At 41.1% G+C, this 20350-nt stretch overlaps 1 protein-coding gene across 3 annotated transcripts in view; it reads right to left on the bottom strand.

Annotated features, from left to right (window-relative positions):
• Positions 1–20350, bottom strand: part of FAR2 (fatty acyl-CoA reductase 2) — a 140901-nt gene that overhangs the window by 22120 nt on the left and 98431 nt on the right. For all 3 annotated transcript variants that reach the window (XM_059682467.1, XM_059682466.1, XM_059682468.1), the window contains 2 exons: positions 12659–12834; positions 9828–10007 (listed from right to left, as the gene is read on the bottom strand). In XM_059682467.1, coding sequence (XP_059538450.1) covers positions 9828–10007; positions 12659–12834 — 356 coding nt within the window. The remainder of the gene's footprint in view (positions 1–9827; positions 10008–12658; positions 12835–20350) is intronic.

Genomic DNA, 20350 nt, shown 5'->3' with positions numbered 1-20350 from the left:
GTCACAACTGCACTTAAAAGCTTTTTGATAAAACAAAATGAGCCCATCAACCTAAGGCATTCTTAATTTTGGTGAAGCAACCAAGGAGCATAAATCTACAGAGGCAGTCGTTGGTTTCAAATTAATCTTTTCTAACGCAGCCAAACAGGCCATTGTTTCCCCCAGCTACTTCCCGAGTTCACAGAGAGGAGTGTAACAAGTACGTACATCCCTGATGAGTGTACAATCAGTTCATGCTCTTCTTTACCCAACTTTGATTTGCTGCTGTGGTTTGTTCTCCATTTGTTTTCAAAACAGCATATGAGTTAGCATGGAAACCAAAAGGTATTTCTGAAATTAACCCAATGTCCTTTGGCACACTCAAGAAGGCATTTTGAACCCACTGGTCCCAAATTCTAAATTACTTAAATTGATTAGAAAGAAGCAAAAAGTTATTAAAAATTTCAGAAAGCAACGTGTGTGTGTGTGTGTGTGTGTGTGTGTGTGTATACATGCCCATAATTTCTTCTAAATATTACTTACCTTTCTGGTTTAAAACTTATTTTACCAACCTCTTAATATCATTCATCTATACTAATAAAAGCCTAGGTGATCCTTGCACCCTCTCACAATGCCCTCATGTCATCACAAGATGGCCACCACAAGATGGCCGACAGGGGAGGGCAGTTGTGGGTGACCACGCTGTCAGGGGAAGGTAGTTGGGGGCAACCAGGCCTGCAGGGGAGGGCAGTTGGGGGTGACCAGGCCTGCAGGGAAGGACAGTTGGGGGCACAGGCCAGCAAGATAGGGCAGTTGGGGGTGACCAGGCTGGCAGGGGAGGGTAGTTGGGGGCAACCAGGCCTGCAGGGGAGGGCAGTTAGGGGTGACCAGGCCAGCAGGGGAGGGCAGCTGTGGGGGACCAGGCCTGCAGGGGAGGACAGCTGGGGGCGACCAGGCTTGCCAGGGAGGGCAGCTGGGGGTGGCCATGCCTGCAGGGGAGGGCAGTTGGGTGCAACCAGGTCACAGGGTAGGGCAGTTGGGGGTGATCAGGCCAGCAGAAGAGCAGTTAGGTGTCAATCAGGCTGGCAGGGGAGCGGTTAGGGGGTGATCAGGCTGACAGGCAGATGAGCAGTTAGGAGCCAGCAGTCCCGGATTGTGAGAGGGATATTCCAGATTGGAGAGGGTGCAGGCTTGGCTGAGGGATACCCCTTCCCCTCCTTGCACGAATTTTATGCACCAGATCTCTAGTAACTTCATAATTTATGTATTTAGTGAATGAGGCAGCAAGAAGACTATATACTTTTTCTCCTAATTTTCTTATTCAATAAGCAAGGCAAGCTGACCAGTGTACTAGGCAAAGCTTTCAGAGTAAGCCTCATGGTAAGTAACGTCTGTTCTTTCCTTCTCTCATCTGAATTAGTTCTTCCCTTGATTAATGCAATCATCGTGTTCTATGTAATTGTTCACTGGTCTGTTTCCCCACTTTTCAATAATCCCAGTAGAGCACAGATTGTGTTTTTTTTATCTCTGTGTCTAATCACCTTTCTACCCCCAGGAACCAGCTATTTAATTCAGTATGTGGGTGCTCTCCCATAGGATGGTCTTGATTGGCCAATTTACATTCTGTATAACAGTGATGGCGAACCTATGACACGCGTGTCAGAGGTGACACGCGAACTCATTTTTTTGGTTGATTTTTCTTTGTTAAATGGCATTTAAATATATAAAATATATATCAAAAATATAAGTCTTTGTTTTACTATGGTTGCAAATATAAAAAAATTTCTATATGTGACACGGCACCAGAGTTAAGGTAGAATTTTTCAATATGCTGACATGCCAAGCTCAAAAGGTTCACCATCACTGCTGTATAAGGTTTTGGTAAGCTGAGCTGGCTAATGATTGGAGGGAATGGGTGGACTCAGAAGGAACTGAGGTTGTAGGAAGACTGTGGGAAAGGGGATGTCTTTGTAGAAAATGGAGCAGCGGTGATGGAGGAAGTGTTGAAAAAGCTAAAGTTCTGTGTATGTTGACCAACTTTAATTTGTCAGCGTTGGCTTCAGGGTAAATTTAAATGCTTTACTGGGGAGAAGAAATATATCTGAGCTTGTGTTGAATGAGCCTTTGTATTTTCCTTCAAACGGATTGAACACTTATTTTGGTCTCCCGTGGCCTGACAACACGACAATTATTCAACTTGGTCATTAAAAGTACACAGAATTTTCAATTTTGTGTCAGCTACTTAGATGCCATCTTGAGATAATACATTCTAGAAACAAAAAGATCCAGAAACACTTTTTTTTTCATATGGCAAATTAGCTGTGGCTTTGGGTGACCTGGTAGCTTCAAAAGTGTGATTTTTAGTAGGTACAAATCTATTGGGGACTTTTTATTGAATTAGAGCATTGAGAAATTAAAGGACACCAGAAGGTGAGGGGTGTGGGAAAAAGAGGCTACACTGGTTACTGGAACAGGAGTGAACCCCACTGCTGATGCATACTGCTCAACAAGAAAGCACTTTAACACAGTTTCCCAGATATGCCAGCTCATAAATCACTCACGTGAGGCCTTGGATAAACTTCCAGATTCCCTGGGTGGTCCTAAGGTACCACTGTGGAACCACTAATTCCATTTTTAGGGCTGATAACCTAATAATTTGGTGATTCTTATGGCCAGGCAAATTGGGGAATCACTAATTTAAAAGAACTCCACTTCACAAATTTAAGTCATTACAACTTAAATTGGGATTAGCTCTCAGAAAGGCATTGCTTCTTTGAGTAAAAAAATTCAATACAATGAAGCTTTAAAAGAATTAAATTCCTGGTAATAGAAATGCAAGCTGTGACAATATGCATATTCTAATCTGGTAGCTAATTAAATATGTGTAAGGCCCATATGCAAAGCATTACCATGTCTTATAGTATTTCTTTTCCAAATTCACATAGGTGTTTTTTGTTTTGTTTTTTTTATCTGTTGCCACGCCCATTCTAGTTCTTTCCACCACTGGATCTCTGGTAATGGGTCTGCCTCTGGCTACTCCCCAAGCCAATCTATGTAAAATCCTTCCCTTCCATGACCATATTACCTAGCTCACTTCAACTGACTAAAGCCTTTGCCATCACACACACACACACACACACACACACACACACACACACACACACACACACACACACACACGGTCCTCCTTCAATGGATCCCCACTGCCTACAGAGCTAAGTGCAGTCTTCTGCACGGTATTCACAATCTTCTCTGGGGCTATCCACAATCTCCACAGCAGGGCCCCAGCCTCTCTCCAGCTTGATCACTAATGGATTCCCTGCACAGGGAAGGTATGCTACCAAAGTGGACTGACATCTATATCCCAAATGTGCCCCAGGTTTGCTGGTTCCAGTTGCTCTGCCTAGCATGCACCCCAATCCACCTGTTCTTCCAAGTTTATCCCCTATGCCTGTCTTAATAGTCTTTCCACTCCCTCCAATTCCATCGACTTAATATGTCCCATCTTCTCCACCACTCCCCAAGTACAATTCTACCCTGCTCTGTTTGCGTTTGATTGTGAGCTCCTTGAGAGCACAATCTATCTATATTTTAAGAAAGTACCTTTTAACCTCTGGCTCTGCCAAGTCTGTGGGTAAACTGGAAAGACGAAAGCCACGTGGCCAGAATCACATGGCTATGGAGGAAATTCTCTCTGTGACTTACTGGATGAGAGCCTTTTGAAGAGTTATTTAGCCTCTCTCAGCATTTGTGCCTTTCTTAGTACAGCAGTGATAATATCAACCCTACAATATTATGCTAATGAATTATCTAAAAGTGTCTTTGCTGACAATAGTTGCTCCACAATGATTCACAGCCATCCTTCCCTTCTTAGTGCTTATTTACTGAATTGACCTAAGTATGTCAAATAAAGCAGTAAATATGTATGGATCCATGTTTCTACTTATTAGTTGTTTCAGGTTTTTATAAAGGTGCAAAAGCCCTTTTCTCCATCATTAGCTCCATTAAGAGAAGTTACCTTGGCTTGAAAATATGGACAGCAGCAGCCCCAAAGCCCTATCTTTTCTGGTCAGTTATATGCATTAAAAAAAAATAATAATAACTGCACTGAAAAAAGTGAAATTTCACGGCTAATCCCTGGTCCACGTAGGCACATGAGTTCCTAAAGGTGAATATCACCAACTATGTAGAAGCTGGAAATATAAAGGCAGAGGTGAGTCAGTATGGTGGCACATATCATGATAAAATGTCTGTGATGGTTGTGACGAAGGGCAGAAGACAAGGCAGGTATAAGAGCCAAGAAAATCAGTTGTTTCACACTGATTAATGGCCATGCTTGTCATGCCAATTAAAAGCATTAACTCTTAATTGAAGTTTTAATTTTAAATGAGTTTATGCTGAAGTTTTTATACTGCTACAATCAAATGTTATCTTTTGGGAATGGTTCAGGACCATCAGGATTCTGGAAGCCTCAGATGTGGGCTGAAGGAAGGGGGTGAAGAAAGGGGGCTGTGGAAGGGACAGAAAATGGGGTGAGCTGGGAAGGATGGGGCGGGGATGGTACGTGTCATTTTGAGACTCACAGTCCCATTCCCTTTATTAACAACACTGAGCAGGATCACTTGGGCTTAGGCAACTAGGAAAGTTTTTGGAAAAAAGTACAAATCATCTTTTATTTCCCAGACTGGAATTCCCATTAAACTGGCTTTCTGGGAAAAGAAATTCATTTTAGTTTGTCATTGGTGATTCTCTTTTTTTATTATTCTATTTTTCAGCTTTACTAAGGTATAATTGACAAATAAAATTGTAAAGTATCTGAAGTGTACATTGTAATGATTTTATATATGTACTAGAGCAGTGATGGTGAACCTTTTGAGCTCGGCGTATCAGCATTTTGAAAAAGCCTAACTTAATTCTGGTGCCGTGTCACATATAGAAATGTTTTGATATTTGCAACCATAGTAAAACAAAGATTTATATTTTTGATATTTATTTTATATATTTAAATGCCATTTAACAAAGAAAAATCAACCAAAAAAAATGAGTTCGCATGTCAGAGGTGTCATAGGTTCGTCATCACTGTACTAGAGGCCCAATGCACGAATTCATGCACAGGGGTCTGGCTGGCCTGGCCCCAAACAGGGTGGATCAGAGGCAGGCCTGTCAGGAGGAGACAGCGGAAGGTTGGCTGGCGGGGCCTGCCCCAATCGGGGCCCAATCAGGGCTGTGCTGGCTAGGGGAGGGTCCAAGGGTGATTGGCCAGTGGGCCCTGCCCCCGATTGGGAGCGGGGCCAGCCATGGGGAGGGGCTGTGGGTATTGGGCCAGCCAGGCTTGCCCCCGAATGGGGTGTGGGAGGGCCTGTCTGGGGTCAGCAGCTGGGGGAGGGGCCATGGGAGGTTGGCCAGTCAGCCCCACCCCTGCTTGGTGTGTGGGGGGGCTGATTAGGGGCAGAGCTGGTTGAGGGGAGGGACCGTGGGCCAATCAGGGTGGCGGGGGCTGATTGGGGGTGAGGCCAGCCATGGGGAGGGGCTGTGGGCAGTGGGCTGGCCGGCCTTACCCCCAAATGGGATGGGGGGGCCAATTGGGGCAAGCAGCCTGGGGGAGGGGCCATGGATGGTTGGCCAGCTGGCTCTGCCCCAGATTGGGGTCTGGGGGCCAATTGGGGGTGGAGCTGATTGGGGGGAGGGGCCATGGGCTGATTGAGGTGGCGGGAGCCCATTGGGAGAGGAGGGGCTGCAGGTGGTTGGCTGGCCAGCCCTGCCACCTATTGGGGTAAGGGGAGCTGGACTGGGGGAGGGGTTGCGGGCTGATCGGGGTGGGGTGGGCCAATAGGGGGTGGGGCCAGCCATTGGGAAGGGCCACGGGGGTGGTTGGCCAGCTGTCTTGCCCTTGATTGGTGTGGGGGAGGCTGATCAGGAGCAGGCCAGCTGGGGGGAGGGGCCATGGGAGATTGGCCCACTGGCCCCACTCCTGATTTGGGCAGTTTGCTGGCTGCAGTGGGTGTCATAGCAACTGGTCATTCTGGTTGTTACAGCATTCCAGTCGCTGGCTTTTTGTGTATATAGATACCTTGTGAAAATATTCCATCTAGTTAATTAACACATTTACATGGGTGATTGTTTTGAGATCATAAAGCCCAGAGTACAGCTTTAAGATCTTCTTGTCTAATTCCTGGTTCCTTTTTGTTTTTTTTAAATGAGCTGGATTACTAAGAACAAGGACAGTTGTTAAACCCTGTGGGGTTATTGTTAATAACAATTTTCAAGGAATTAGAAACCTAAAAGTCTTGGAAATAATTTTATTTTAACCTTAGGCCCATTAAAATACAGAGAAGGCTGAGAATAAATACATTAGTCAACAAAGTAACTAAGCCTAGATTTAGGTGAATTAATATTTATTCAGAATAACTTTAATGATATTTGATGTTATTGAACTTCAAGAAATTCCATCTGATATAGGAGTCCTTGCAACAGTCATAGACAATGATGTAGTTGGTGATGGGTTGCTGGGCATTGCGTAAAGTGTTATTGAAAACTTTTAACACTTGGGTTTTATTTGAAGTTTAAGAAGAAAAATGGGCAATCAGAAACAGGGGTAATATATGAGCTTATAGTTATTTTACACATAGGACTTCACGTCCCAAAATATCAACTTGCTATGAAATTCTGTCATTTATTCTTGCTTTTGTCAAAACAAACAAACATCAACCCATTCCACCCCATCACCACAAGCCAGAGCAGTATGATCATCATCTAGGGACACCAAAAAGTTTTCATTCATGCCCTAGCCAGTGCAGCTCAGTTGGTTGAGATCATCCCATGCACCAAAAGGTTGCCAGTTTGATTCCCGGTCAGGACACATACCTAGGTTACAGGTTCTGTCCCTGATTGGGGTACGTACAGGAGGCAACCACTTCATGTTTCTCTCTCATATCGAAGTCTCTCTCTCTCTCTCAAATTAATAAAAACATATTTTAAAAAGTTTTCATTCATTCAGCAAATATTTGAGTCTCTACTGTGTTGGCACTGGAGAGCAAAAAAGAGCCAGACACCTGCCCTGCTGGAGGCAAGGACCAAAAAGTGGTTAGCATGTAGATGCGAGGAGTCTGTGAGAAGGCTGATGGACTCTGATATTCAGCAGGGCTGAAAATCTGCATATTATTACCTGTTGCTGGCTGAATAATCCTTTTATTGTTTACCGAACTTTACCATTGAAATGTCTGTTTGCTTTGCTAAAGGGTAAATGTGTATTCCAGTAAATAAAAAGCTGATGGGTCTGGAGATTCAGCGAGCTTCGCCACTAGACTGAAGCCTCCGCCTGGCTTTCCCCCATGCCTTCTAAATTTATATTTCTTGTCTAGTGTATCCATTTATGTGTGGCCCCTTCTCCAGATTCTGAATCCTTGCTGCAAAAGGTTGTGGCACTGTCCTTCCCTGTCTAATGGAAAATACAGATTAGCAACCAGTGTTGAGAATGAATATGGGGTACTATGGTTCCACTGAAGCCTGAGGGACTCTAGGGGAGAGTTTTGCTGTCTGAAGCAGAAGTGAAGTCCTCTTTAGGAACAGAGCTTAGTAAGCAAAGGCAGGTGGTATGCGAGAGAAGCGATTACTTCTTTATTTACTGTCTAAAGTTTTACATATGTCTCCTTTTCCCCCGCTTGACACCGTCCCCGCCCCCCCCCGCCAGCCATTCCCTGGGCAAGCCCTCACTGCCCCAGTGTCTGTGTCCATTGGTTAGAGAAGCGATTACTTCTGTGTGACTGTGGCACAAATGGAAGGGGAGGGCCAAGAGGTGCAGTTAACAGGTGGTCCCAAATATAAAGTTTTGAATTAATAAATGGTAGTTATGACTTTTTTCCTGTTTTAAAAAATACCTAAACTCCTTAATTGCATTCAAAATATATTCTGCTGAGGTAAAATATAATTTCATTCGTAGTTCTGTTTGGCTGCCTATTTATTTAAATAATTATTCTCCTTGGAAAGCAGCAAATGACAGAAACATAAATTTTGTGCAAGTGTCAATGAGAGTCTGATCACAAATCATGTAGCAATCACCTGCCTTTATGGGCTGACATATAGTGGGGGAGTGGGGGAAAGGCTGAACACCTGAGATAAATCAAGGTATTCTCTGCTTTGAAATCTACGGGTGTTGAGTTTCTGGACACAGTTTGGGAGGCAGGGAAGTACCTGGAGAAATCTCTCGCTGTGGTTGAGAGGAGTATTTGCTGCCTCCCTCTTTTTCTGGGGGACTCTCAGAGACTACTGTGTGCCTCAGACTGTGCTGTAACCTTAGGTGTCAGAGGGGTCATCAGTGAACTGAGTGTGGACTCTCAGTGCCAGGGTCTGGAATCAAAGGAGGTCTGTCCCCTTCCTGGCATATCCATATGTAAGCACCATACGCACCAAGAGACAGCACTTTAAGGAGGCAGCTCACTGACAACTCAATTCCACCCTGAAAATGCCCGAGGCTTTAGACTTCCCTGCACTGACCTAGGGCATCAGCGTGTCTTTTCTCTATCTATCCCGACAAACACCCCACTCTGACAGCTTTCTTTTCACCAATTAAGCAAAACATGATTTATTAGCAACTGTAAGTCACCTCCAGGTCCTTTAAAGGACTTTCATTCTTCTTTGTCCTGGATATTTTTGATGACAGGTAAAAATATCTATCCTCAGAGCTACACGAGATAAAAATGTTGGCCCTGAAGGGAATGAACTCTCGATTTAGCTAATGCTTTCTTTTGAAGAGTATAACTTAAATGGAAATACAGTAGTATATAACACTAAAATCTGACAAATTCACTGTGAAATAGTCTATTTTCTCTGCTCTGATACTTTTTATGCAGAATAAAAAAAAAGGCGGGGTGGTGGTGGTGGGGGGACAAGGCAAACTTAGTAAATAGAGCAGAAGAACAAAGAAGCAGAAAACAGAAGCATACTTATTCTGAGACTGCGGTCATATCCTAAGAATAAGGTGGTTCCTGTTAGTTGGCAAGAAGGGGAAATGCTGCATATTATTTCTCCTGCACAATAGGAAAGTAAGGAACGTGTATCTTGGCCAAACAGGTCAAGAGACTGACTCCTACCAGATCTGGAGGAATCCTTTTCTCTTTCCATTTTTCTTTACTAACCTTTTGATTACTGCTTTGAACACCCCTTAACACTACAATAATTGCTTGTGTTTATCAGCTTATCACCACAACTATAAGATGGGCACTATTATTAGCCTCATTTTACAATGAAGGAACTGAAACTCAGAGAGGCCAAGGAACTTGCTTGGCATCACATAGCCAGTAAATTGCAAAGCCTCAAGTTGAATCCTTGTCAATCTCCAAAACTTGTCGTCTGAGCTTTCATAGGCTAATATGCAAAGTGTCCCCTTGGGAGTTCGACTGGGAGACCTGGAGTTCGATCGCTCTCTATGACATGTGCTGACCAGTAGGGAGCTGTGTGTAATGGAGAAAGGCCCTGGCTGGCAGCCAGAAGGCCCTGATCAGCCCTGATCGTCAGTCAGGCCGAGGGACCCTACCCATGCACAAATTTTGTGCACCGGACCTCTAATATACTATATTTTCTTTAGTGATAATACTGAGTTTATTAAGAAGTGAGAAACCACTTCTATGTAAAGTACCTCTCTCAATCCTAAATGATATAACAAGACTAAGCTATTTAAAAAGACCTGGGGATGGAGGGACTAGCAGGGGCAGGGTAGCTAAAGCTAGCACCATTTCAAAGCACATTGTTTCAAGGGTATTCCCCTTTGCTATCTCATTAGTGAAAGACAACAAAGAATCAAAGACAAACATAATCTGCTCACTCCTGTCCCCTCACTTAAGCCAACTTACTCCATAGAGTCGATGATTTTTTTTGGCTCCACAGGGCATGGATATATGACTTCATCAATGTGCTTCAGGTTACAGTTGGAAAAGGCAGTAGAGATATGTATGAAGGCTTCGAGCTTTGGCATCTGACTGGCCATGAGCAGGAGCTTCTGGGTGGCAGTAACGTTGAGCTGCACGGCATGTCTAGAGAGAATTAAGCAGAAGGAAACACAGCTGGCCTGTATCATGCTTCTTGGTGAAAAGAGGGTCAAGTATACCTACAATCCCTACTCTAACTTAGCACTGCTCTGAAGTTCCAGCCTTGTAATTAGGAAAAAAAAATTCACAGATATAAATATTAACAAACCCAATGTCAGATTACATCATTGTATATCTGGAAAGCAAACAGAAACAACTAAAAAATGTTGGATGGACAATAAGATGACCCAGTAAGGACAGAAACAACAATTAGAGAATACAATGGAAGAAAGGCACAGATTCAAAATCCAATATTTAGATATATATCACATCCTATATAATAAAGAGGTAATATGCAAATTAACTCTCACATCCTCACAAGATGGCTGCCTATGACCAGGCCAGCAGGGGCGTTTAGTGAGAAATGACCAAACGACTGAACAGCAGGCTGCATGGGGTGACCAGGCCGGTAGGGGGGCTGTGAGGGGCGACCAGGCTGGCGGGGGGCAGGGCAGTTGGGGGCAACCAGGCCAGCAGGGGGGGCAGTTGGGGGCGACCAGGCCTTGGGGGGGGGGGGCGGCAGTAAGAGGTGACCAGGCTGGTGGTGGTGGGGGAGCAGTTAAAGGCAACCAGGCTGGCAGGGGGTGGTGCAGTTGGGGGTGACTAGGCCAGCAGGGGGTGGGCAGTTAGGGGTGATCAGGCTGGCATGCAGAGGCAGTGAGGGGTGATCAGGCTGGCAGGGTGAGGGCAGTTAGGGGTGTCCAGGCAGGCAGGCAGGTGAATGATTAGGAGCCAGCAGTACAGGATTGTGAGCGGGTGCAGGCTGGGCTGAGGGGACCTCCCCTCCCCCACCCCCATGCACAAATTTCATGCACTGGGCCTCTAGTTAATAATAAACAAATAGACTCTATTAAAAATGATAACACTTCATTAAGGGTCATGACAAAAAATTTGAATAAATAGAAAGAAATATATTGTTCCTGGATAGAAAGAACCAATGTCGTTTTCTAAGTGAATCTACATATTCAGGTAATCGCAATAAAATTTCCAACCCTTTTAAAAAACTGGAAAATTATTGTAAATTTAATCACGAAGTATAGCAAGTGATAATAGTCAAGAAAATCCTATTGAAAAATGATGTGTGTATACTTGCCTAATAAAATAAAAATTATAGTAATTAAAATACTATGATGTTGAAAGAGAAAGCTGAGTGAAACCAAAAATGAGAATTTAATATGTTACAAGTTTCCTTTTCAAATAAAGAAGTAAAAATAAATCATTTAATAAATGTTTTAGAAGTAACCATGTTAGAAATAATAAAAAAAGGTTACTCTACATTCACACCTACCTCACTCTTCTTTTTACAGAACTTTCCTGACTTCTCATTACCCCTTAAAGCTAAAGAAATGTTAAATGGGTCAAAATTGAAATGTGAAAATGAAACTAAAAATACTAGAAGAAATTTCAAATAACTGCATACATAATAAAAACAAAGTTGAGGACAAATGATAAACTGTTAAAATATTTGAAGCCTTTTAAAAAACAAAGAATTGTTAAATCTTTCAAGAAATCTTAAAATTTATAAGAAAAAAATGCTTCAAATGAAAAATAGGCAAAAACCATGGATAGGTATTTGAACAAAAGAATAAAATACCAATCGGCATTTAAACATCTTCAACCTTTCTAATTATCAAAGAAATAAAAATCAAACCTCACAATGCCATTTCCATGATCATATTAACAATGTTAAAAAAGAATTAAAGAATTATAATAGAGTATTGTTGTGGGCGTTGAAATGGGGAATCGTGTGCATAGTGATGGTGTAAATTGATGATACCACATTTTGAAGAGCAATTTAGCATTATATAACATTATAATCTGTTTCTAATCTGGGCACATTTGATACATACCTAACAATTCCACTTCTTGGTATGTACCCAAAGGGAAGCACCCAAAGGTATATAAAAAACATTTATGTACAGAGGTGTTCATTGCAGAGTTGTTTACAATAGTAAAAAATTAGAACAATCCACCAATATAGAACTGGTTGAATATACTACATATGTGTACAAAGAAATATCATGTAGTCATTACAAATTATAATAGAGCACTCATTAACAATGAAAGATAAAAAAATAAATGAGCAGTTTGCAAAAATGTTCTCAATATGATGACTTTTTTGTAGATTTGAACATAAATCTATTTTACTATGGATGCATAAAGAAAAACTGGCATGGCTTAGTGGTTGAGTCTCGACCTATGAACCAGGAGATCAAGGTTTGATTCCCAGTGGGGGGCACATGCCTGGGTTGCAGGCTCGATCCCCAGTGGCGGGGGTGGGGGGGGGGTGCAGGAGGCAGCCGATCAATGATTCTCTCTTATCATTGATGTTTCTATCTCTCTCTCCCTCCCCCTTCCTCTCTGAAATCAATAAAAATATATTTTTTTTTAAAAAAGGGAAAACTGGAATGAATGTTCTCCACAATATTAAGTGGTTAGCTCTCGCATGTGAGATTTTGGAGAAGTTTTACTCCTCTGTACTTTTTTCATTGGGACTATCTTTTATAACAAAATCAACAACAGAAACCATAGAGAGACTTACACACGTGTATGCACACACATATCCATACAAGCCTCGAGAGGGGAACAGGAAGTACCTCAGGTGGTCATCGAAGCGCACGGTGGCGGCACAGTGGAAGACGATGTTGGTGCAGGAGAGCAGCTCTTGCATGTCCCCCTTGCTGATGGCCAGGTCGTTCTGGTTGAGGTCCGCGTAAACCGCTCTGATCTTCTCCTGCACGTTGGGACAGACCTCTTTGACTTTTTCAAACAGCTGAAACATAAATATAAATCAATATACAAAGATCACCGGCACCAGCATCTTGTTCTCACTGACTTGTTTCATTGTAATTCTCAAAAATGGGTTTTAGTTGTAACATCACTTAAAGAAGGCATCCCAAGAGCATTTGCTTAATTGCATGCAATTCAAAGTCCGTTTGGGGTCATTCCTGCTCGTCATAATTTGATAAACATTTGAAAAAGTCAGTTCTAATAACCAGGAAAAAGTGTGTTTTGAACTTTCCTGCAGAGTGGAGCAGTAAGAGTAAATTAAATATATCCGGCTCCATCCCCTCCTTCTCTATGAGGCATCTCTGTGTTTATACACGTTGGTGGTTCCATTTTGTGATGGAAAATATTGTTTTCAGTGCAAAATTACCAGCCTATATAAATTTTCAGACTTTACAAAGTCTCATGAGGATAAATTCAAAACAACATGTTTAACTGGCCAGATTAACAAGATGTCCTAGTAACACAAACATAATTGGAAACAAATTAAGCACACTTATAATGGTTAAAACAAATACAAATTTTATATCGTCTCTTTCTAGTATAAATGGCAGTTATTGCCTAGTAAGATAATTACATGAGCTCATGAACCTTTTATGGGATTATAATTGATTTTTTAAAATACTCTAATTTATAAAGGGCCAAGGGAGGAGCAGTGGCAGCTTCAGCTTTCATTACAATTATTCACTTGGCTCGAGGTCTCTACTTTCGCCTCCACACAGAAGTTCTCAAATTAAGTTGGTGTGTTCCATCTTGTCAGGAAATATGATTTTAATAAAATGATCTTGGTCCCAACCTATTTTGGTAAAATGGAATTTTACTGTAATATTGGTATGATATGTTAACAGCGGGGGGAAAGAAATGTAAGGCTGAATGTTTAGAAAGGTTAAGGGCAGAGAAAATTCACCTGTGGTTTTAATCATAATAGAGTAGCAGAGACAGTCCTCTTCTACCCTTGAACCACCAAAGAACGATTTCATCTATTCCTTGATCCTTAGAAGCAGGCTTCTTCTCTCTGTTAGAGATCTACCCCAAGCTTTTCTTTGGGTAATAAGTAGTTGATCTCAGGTAGTCAGAGGAATCATGCCTCATTTGTGTCAGGCAAGACCATATTCAGAGGCCATGATGGGAGTTTTATGAAGCTGATCAGAGAAGGAAATTAAATCCACATATTGCTTGGCAAGTTCATATATTCTATCTCTAAGCTACTATTTTTCTGCAAAGGGTCAGTCTTTTCCATGGGGTGTTACTTCAATTCTAAAGATAACTAAATTTGTAGAAGGCTCTTGTTTTGAATCTGCTTGATAGATTTTATTCACAAAAATTTATTTAAGGTTCTGTGGCGTCTTTGACTTTGGTCTGTAATGATTTTTGGCCACTTGACAGTAAGAAGGGGAAGGTGATTTCAGTGTCCACCCTTCAAGCAATGGGGTTCCTCACGTCTGATGTAAGCTGCTATACACAGATTTTCTTTTTCCTTTCTTTCTCCCTTTCTTTCTTTCTTTCTTTCTTTCTTTCTTTCTTTCTTTCTTTCTTTCTTTCTTTCTTTCTTTCTTTCTTTCTCCCTTTCTCCCTTTCTTTCTTTCTTTCTTTCTTTCTTTCTTTCTTTCTTTCTTTCTTTCTTTCTTTCTTTCTTTCTTTCTTTCTTTCTTTCTTTCTCCCTTTCTTTCTTTCTTTCTTTCTTTCTTTCTTTCTTTCTTTCTTTCTTTCTTTCTTTCTTTCTTTCTTTTCTTTCTTTTTGTGATTCTAAAAGGCAGAGGATGCTTCACACCATATTGTACTTTCAGACAATCAATGCAATGTTGAACAGCACCCAAATACTAATTTACAGCATTACTGTTATAGGAGATAATTATTATTTCAAGAAACAATGTCTCAATCTATATTCTATATATTGACTTATTATTTCAAATGAGAGGACATATTTGAATGAAATAGTCTACTTAAAAAAGTCTGAGTTTTCTGATCTAAGTAATAAATAATTATGGTGAGTCAAAATAAATCAATGAATTAGCTGCATTATATGACATGCCTTGTCTGAATCTCATCATATTGCTATAATTTCTAATAAAACAACACTCTGTAAATACTGCTACATCCTACAGAGAATGCTAGATGTTACAGCCAACTGCCATTCACCAGGCCAGTACTTTTCAAGGTGTTATCCTCCAATCAACTGCATGAGGATCACTAGCAAGTATGCCTATTAAAAATGTATATTCCTGTGCTCCATGAAAGAAACTGAAGAAGACACAAATAAGTAAAAAGAAATATTCAATGGATTGAAAGAATCAATAGTGTTAAAATGTCCATCCTATGTAAAGCAATCTATAAATCCAATGCAATCCCTATCAAAATATCAATCACATTTTTCAAAGAAATAGAACAAATAATCCTAAAATTTTTATGTAGCCACACAAAACCCTGAATAGCCAAAGCAATCTCAAGAAAGAACAAAGTTTGAGGCATCACACTCCCTTATTTCAAAAAATAATACAAAATGGTAGTAATTAAAACAGTATGGTATTGGCATAAAGACAGACACATAGATCAGTGGAACAGAATAGAGAGCCCAGTAATAAATCCATTCATGTATGATCAATTAATTTACAACTAAGGAGCCAAGAATATATAAAGGGGAAAGGACAGTCTCTTTAATAAATGGTGTTGGGAAAATTGGACAGCTACATGCAAAAGAATGAAACTGGAACACTATCTGATACTATGCCCCTAAATTAGGTCAAAATAGATTAAAGACTTGAATGTAATACCTGAAATCATAAAGCTCCTAGAAGAAAATATGGTGGTAATCTCCTTGACATAGGTCGTGGCAATTATTTTTTAATCAAAGTCAAAAGCAACAAAGGAAAAAATAAATAAGTGGGACTACATTATAGTAAAAAAACCCTTCTGCACAGCAAAAGAAACCAGTAACAAAAATGAAAGGGCAACTTACTGAATGGGAGAATATATTTGTAATCATATATCTGATAATGGGCTAATATTAAAAATATGTAAAAACAAAACAAAACCTATACAACTAAATAGCAAAAAAAATCCAATTGAAAATTGAGCAGAAGATCTAAATAGACATTTCCAAAGATGACATAGAGAGAGCCAATAGACACATGAAAAGATGTTCAATATCATTGATCATCAGAGAAATGCAAATCAAAACCACAAGATATGGCCTCATACCTGTTAGCATGTCTATCATAAAAAAGACAAGAAATACCAAATATTGGAGAGGATGTGGAAAAAGGGAACCCTTATGCACTGTTGGTGAGATTGTAAATTGGTGTAGCCACTATAGAAAACAGTACATAGATGTCTCAAAAAATTAAAAACAAAATTATCATATGACCCAGCAATTCCACTTCTGGGTATTTATCCTAAGAAAACAAAAATACTAACTCGAATAGATATATGCATTGTCATGTTCATTGCAGCATTATTTACAGTAGCCATGATATGAAAACAACCTAGGTGTCCATTGACAGATGAATGGATAAAGAAATTGTATATAGATAATATATATATATTATATACTAGTGGCCCATTGCACGAAGATTTGTGCAATAGGCCTTCCTTCCCCTGGCTGCTGGCACCAGTTTTCCTCCGGCACCTGGGACCCAGGCCTTTGGTCCGGCCACAGCAGCGAGGCTTGACTTCTCCGCTCTGGCTGCTCCCAGCCACTCTTTTTTTTTTTTTTTCTTTCCAGCCCCTCCTTGAGCGGAGCCCAGGCCCCCAGCCACTCCTTGAGCGACGTCCAGGGCTGGCTTCCTCCATCACCGGGAGCAACCCAAGCCTCCTACTTGCTCCAGCTCCTTGGCCGCCACCATCTTCAGTTGTCTTCAGTCTTCACTCTGTGGCTGTGTATGCAAATTAACCGCCATCTTTGTTGGGTTCATTTGCATAGTCGCTCTGATTGGCTGGTGGGTGTAGTGGAGTGGCGGAGTGGCGAAGTGATGGTTAATTTGCATGTTTCTCTTTTATTATGTAGGATAATGGAATATCCTACATAATAAAGGGCTAATATGCAAATTGTCCCCTCGATCGGGAGTTCAACCAGGGGGGCGGGGCCAGCCAGCCAACCTCCCGCGTCCCCTCTCCCCAGCCGAATTGGGGCAGGCAGGCCGGACCCCACCAGTGCACGAATTTGTGCACCAGGCATCTAGTATATATAATGGAACGTTATTTTGCCAGAAAAATAATGAAATGTTGCCATTTGTGACAACATGGGTGGACCTCAAAGACATTATGCTAGTAAAATAAGTCAGACAGAGAAAAGCAAATACCGTATGATCTCTCCAACATGTATAATCTTAAAAAACAAAGCAAAATAAAAAACAACAAGCTCATAATACAAAGAACAGATTGGTGATTGTTGCCAGAGGCAGGGGCTAGAGGTTGGGAGAAATGGAAGTGGGGGTATATATTTATTTAAAATCAATGAATCAAACTACTAATCCTGTGTGGTAAGTGTTATTATTTTCATTTTAAGGTTTAAATAGCCCAGCCATACAGAATGTAGGTTCTTGCACAAGCTCTCATTACTCAATTTATCCTGAGGTATTTGCATCCCCAAACCTATGTTTTTCAACCTCAGCATGTACACACATACACAGTATATTCCTGGGCCCACTAAATAAGAAATTACTGGGACATAATCAGGACTTTGCATTTTACATGAAGTTCTCTAGTTGATTTTTACTGATCCCAAGATGAGAACTTCTTATTTGGAATGATAACACAGATAATTACTGATGAACAAATGTCATTTCCCTTTATAACTGCCCAGGGCAGTTACAGGATATCAGTGGTTTTCAAGCAATAGGCATAAGAATAATCTGGGGACTGATTACAAATGATTCCCATACGCCACCCTCAGAGACCTGGGTGTGGTAGGTTTGGTATGTCACCCAGGAAGTTATATTTCTTAACAGGCGCCACCGATAGGTCTGACATACTTGGAGGAACACTGACTCTGAAAAACTCACGTCCATTTGTAAAGCCCGGGCTTACATTTCGCCCCCCGACCCTGGTTTGTAAACTCGTTGATTCTTGTCCATCTATCCTTGGCAGCTCTCAGTTCATTGAAAGGATTCAAACTTTGTTTATTAACTTAAATTAATTACTGTGAGAATACTAATGGAATCATGAATGGGAGTTGCTTGGCTCCCAGCTCTTTCGTGGAGGGAGGATGAAAGGTGGCAGATCACTACTCCTAAAAAAGACACCCTGGACCCTCTGTGCACACTGCCAACGGCAGCTGGAAATTCTCAGGGCAGAACAGACCCTTTTCCTTTGTAATAATGACCAACCCAAAGGACAGACGGAATGATGCACATGGATCCTCAATAGATATCAGCTCCTCTGAACATTTCTTTTGCTAATGAAAGGATTTTAGAGGCAGGAGAGGCAGTTAGGGAAAAGGCAGTTTTAGGGTAAGGGCCCATGGGAGAGGAATGCGTACTTGATGGGTGGGAGATAGATGGCTCCAACCCACCCGATTGTTTACAAGAATGTTACAAGGTAAGGGGAAGAAGAGGAGGGCAGCACTGGGTGAGCTTTGAAACTTGGAAACTAATACCATGCAGGGAAAAGGGGAAAGAGGCCAAGTAGGAAAACATGGGTACATAAAATAAGGAAGGGTCCAATTAGAAAGTAGGATGAACAGACAAAGAAGCTTTATAAACCAGTAGACAAAGAGACTCACTGGACTGGTTTTTTCCCATCTTAGAGAGAGAGCAGGGGCCTTCATTTTGGGGACCTGTCCCAGGGGGAATTTGTATACACTCGCAATAAACTTCCACGCTTTTGCTTACAATCTTTCAGTCTGCAAATTTATTTTTCAAACTTCATAGGACAAGAACCTGTGAGAAGAGTCCCAGCTTGCCATTCGGGGTATCACTAATGTGAGACATGGTCGAAAGGCAAGAAAAAGTAGATGGAATAAAAATGAGTGAAAAATATAATTTCAAAAATTTCACTGAAGCCCCACCAATGAAGAAGTTAATATAATTATTTTAAATTTTAAGTGCTGATCTTATTTCTTCTCATATATTCTTTTTTTAATTATATTTTATTGATATTTTACAGAGAGGAAGGGAGAGGGATAGAGAGTTAGAAACATCGATGAGAGAGAAACATCGATCAGCTGCCTCCTGCACACCTCCCACTGGGGATGTGCCCGCAACCAAGGTACATGCCCTTGACCAGAATCGAACCTGGGACCCTTCAGTCCCCAGGCCAACGCTCTATCCACTGAGCCAAACTGGCTAGGGCCTCATATATCCTTTACTTAGTGGCATAAAACTGAGACGGTAAAGAAGGAACAACTACACCCCATTTAGGAAAACTCAAGCTGAGGGGCTCCTGCTTCTCCACGTATGAAACCGTGTGGCAGGAGCAGGCACATTTCTGTGGTCCCTGCAAGATAACAGCTGGGCTGTGAGCCAAGCATTTCAAACTGATAACAAAGCTATATGTTGTTTTTTTCTTGGAAAGTTCAGGAGTGTTACCTTGATTTGACACTACACTGGCGAGTATTTCTCTCTACTAATTTGTTTTTAAATATGAGTGACTATGTTATTTATGGCAATAGTAACTTATCACCCAGAGGCAAGAGAGAAACTTTGCAAATCCTAAGTAAGAAAATTCAGCAGAATGAGAAAACCAGAAAGAGAAATTATTTTGGAACCAATAAACTCTTTAGGTACAACTCACCTTGGGTAGCCAGACACTAAGATTGCATTTTTCTTAGAAGCAGGACTTGGGCGAGGGATGGGGGCAGGACATTTATATCGTGCTTTTGAAGTAATGTAGATGTCCTGAACTTGAACCCCCACCATCCACATGACCTCACGTTGGAGGTATGCACAAAGAGGTTCGGTCACTGTTTCCTGGGCACCGTTGGTGTAATCAAATCTTTTATGATCATGAGAGTCTTTAATCCTTATTCATTTTACTGAGTCCCACTCTTCAAATATAACTAACTATATTATTTAGTCCCAAGAACCCACTAAAATGTGCTTAATATTAAAAAAAAAAAAGGTAAGCTCCCTTCAACTAAAGAGCAATCTTTGTGAAACATCTGGTATTCTAAAGCAAAAGAGAACCTGTAACATCTGTCAGAGAAATTTTAGAGTGTGGAGGAAAAGCAAACCAATGGGTCGTGCCAGTTAGCTCTCAAACAAGAAAGACTTGTTAAGAAAGGGTATAATGTAAGTTGAGAACAATTAAACACAAATAAGTACATGAAAATTAAGAAAAATAAAACCATCATACCCAGTGTAAAGATTCAAAAATTTAAAAAATGTTGGGATTTGGCTAGCTCATCAATTAACTCCCATAAGATATAAAAAACTGACCTAGAAGTTTTTACTGCTTAGTGAGGACAATTTCTTCAGGACCACAATGCAGTGTTGTGTGGTTGAGTGGTTATCAAACTTTGGCACAGAGCAGGGTTGCTTGGGAAGTTGTTTATAAAACCAAACACT

Source organism: Myotis daubentonii, chromosome 2, assembly GCF_963259705.1.
Source record: "Myotis daubentonii chromosome 2, mMyoDau2.1, whole genome shotgun sequence".
Taxonomy (NCBI): domain Eukaryota; kingdom Metazoa; phylum Chordata; class Mammalia; order Chiroptera; family Vespertilionidae; genus Myotis; species Myotis daubentonii.
The sequence above is the reverse complement of the archived record's forward strand: the minus strand, read 5'-3'. Positions and strand labels throughout refer to the sequence as shown.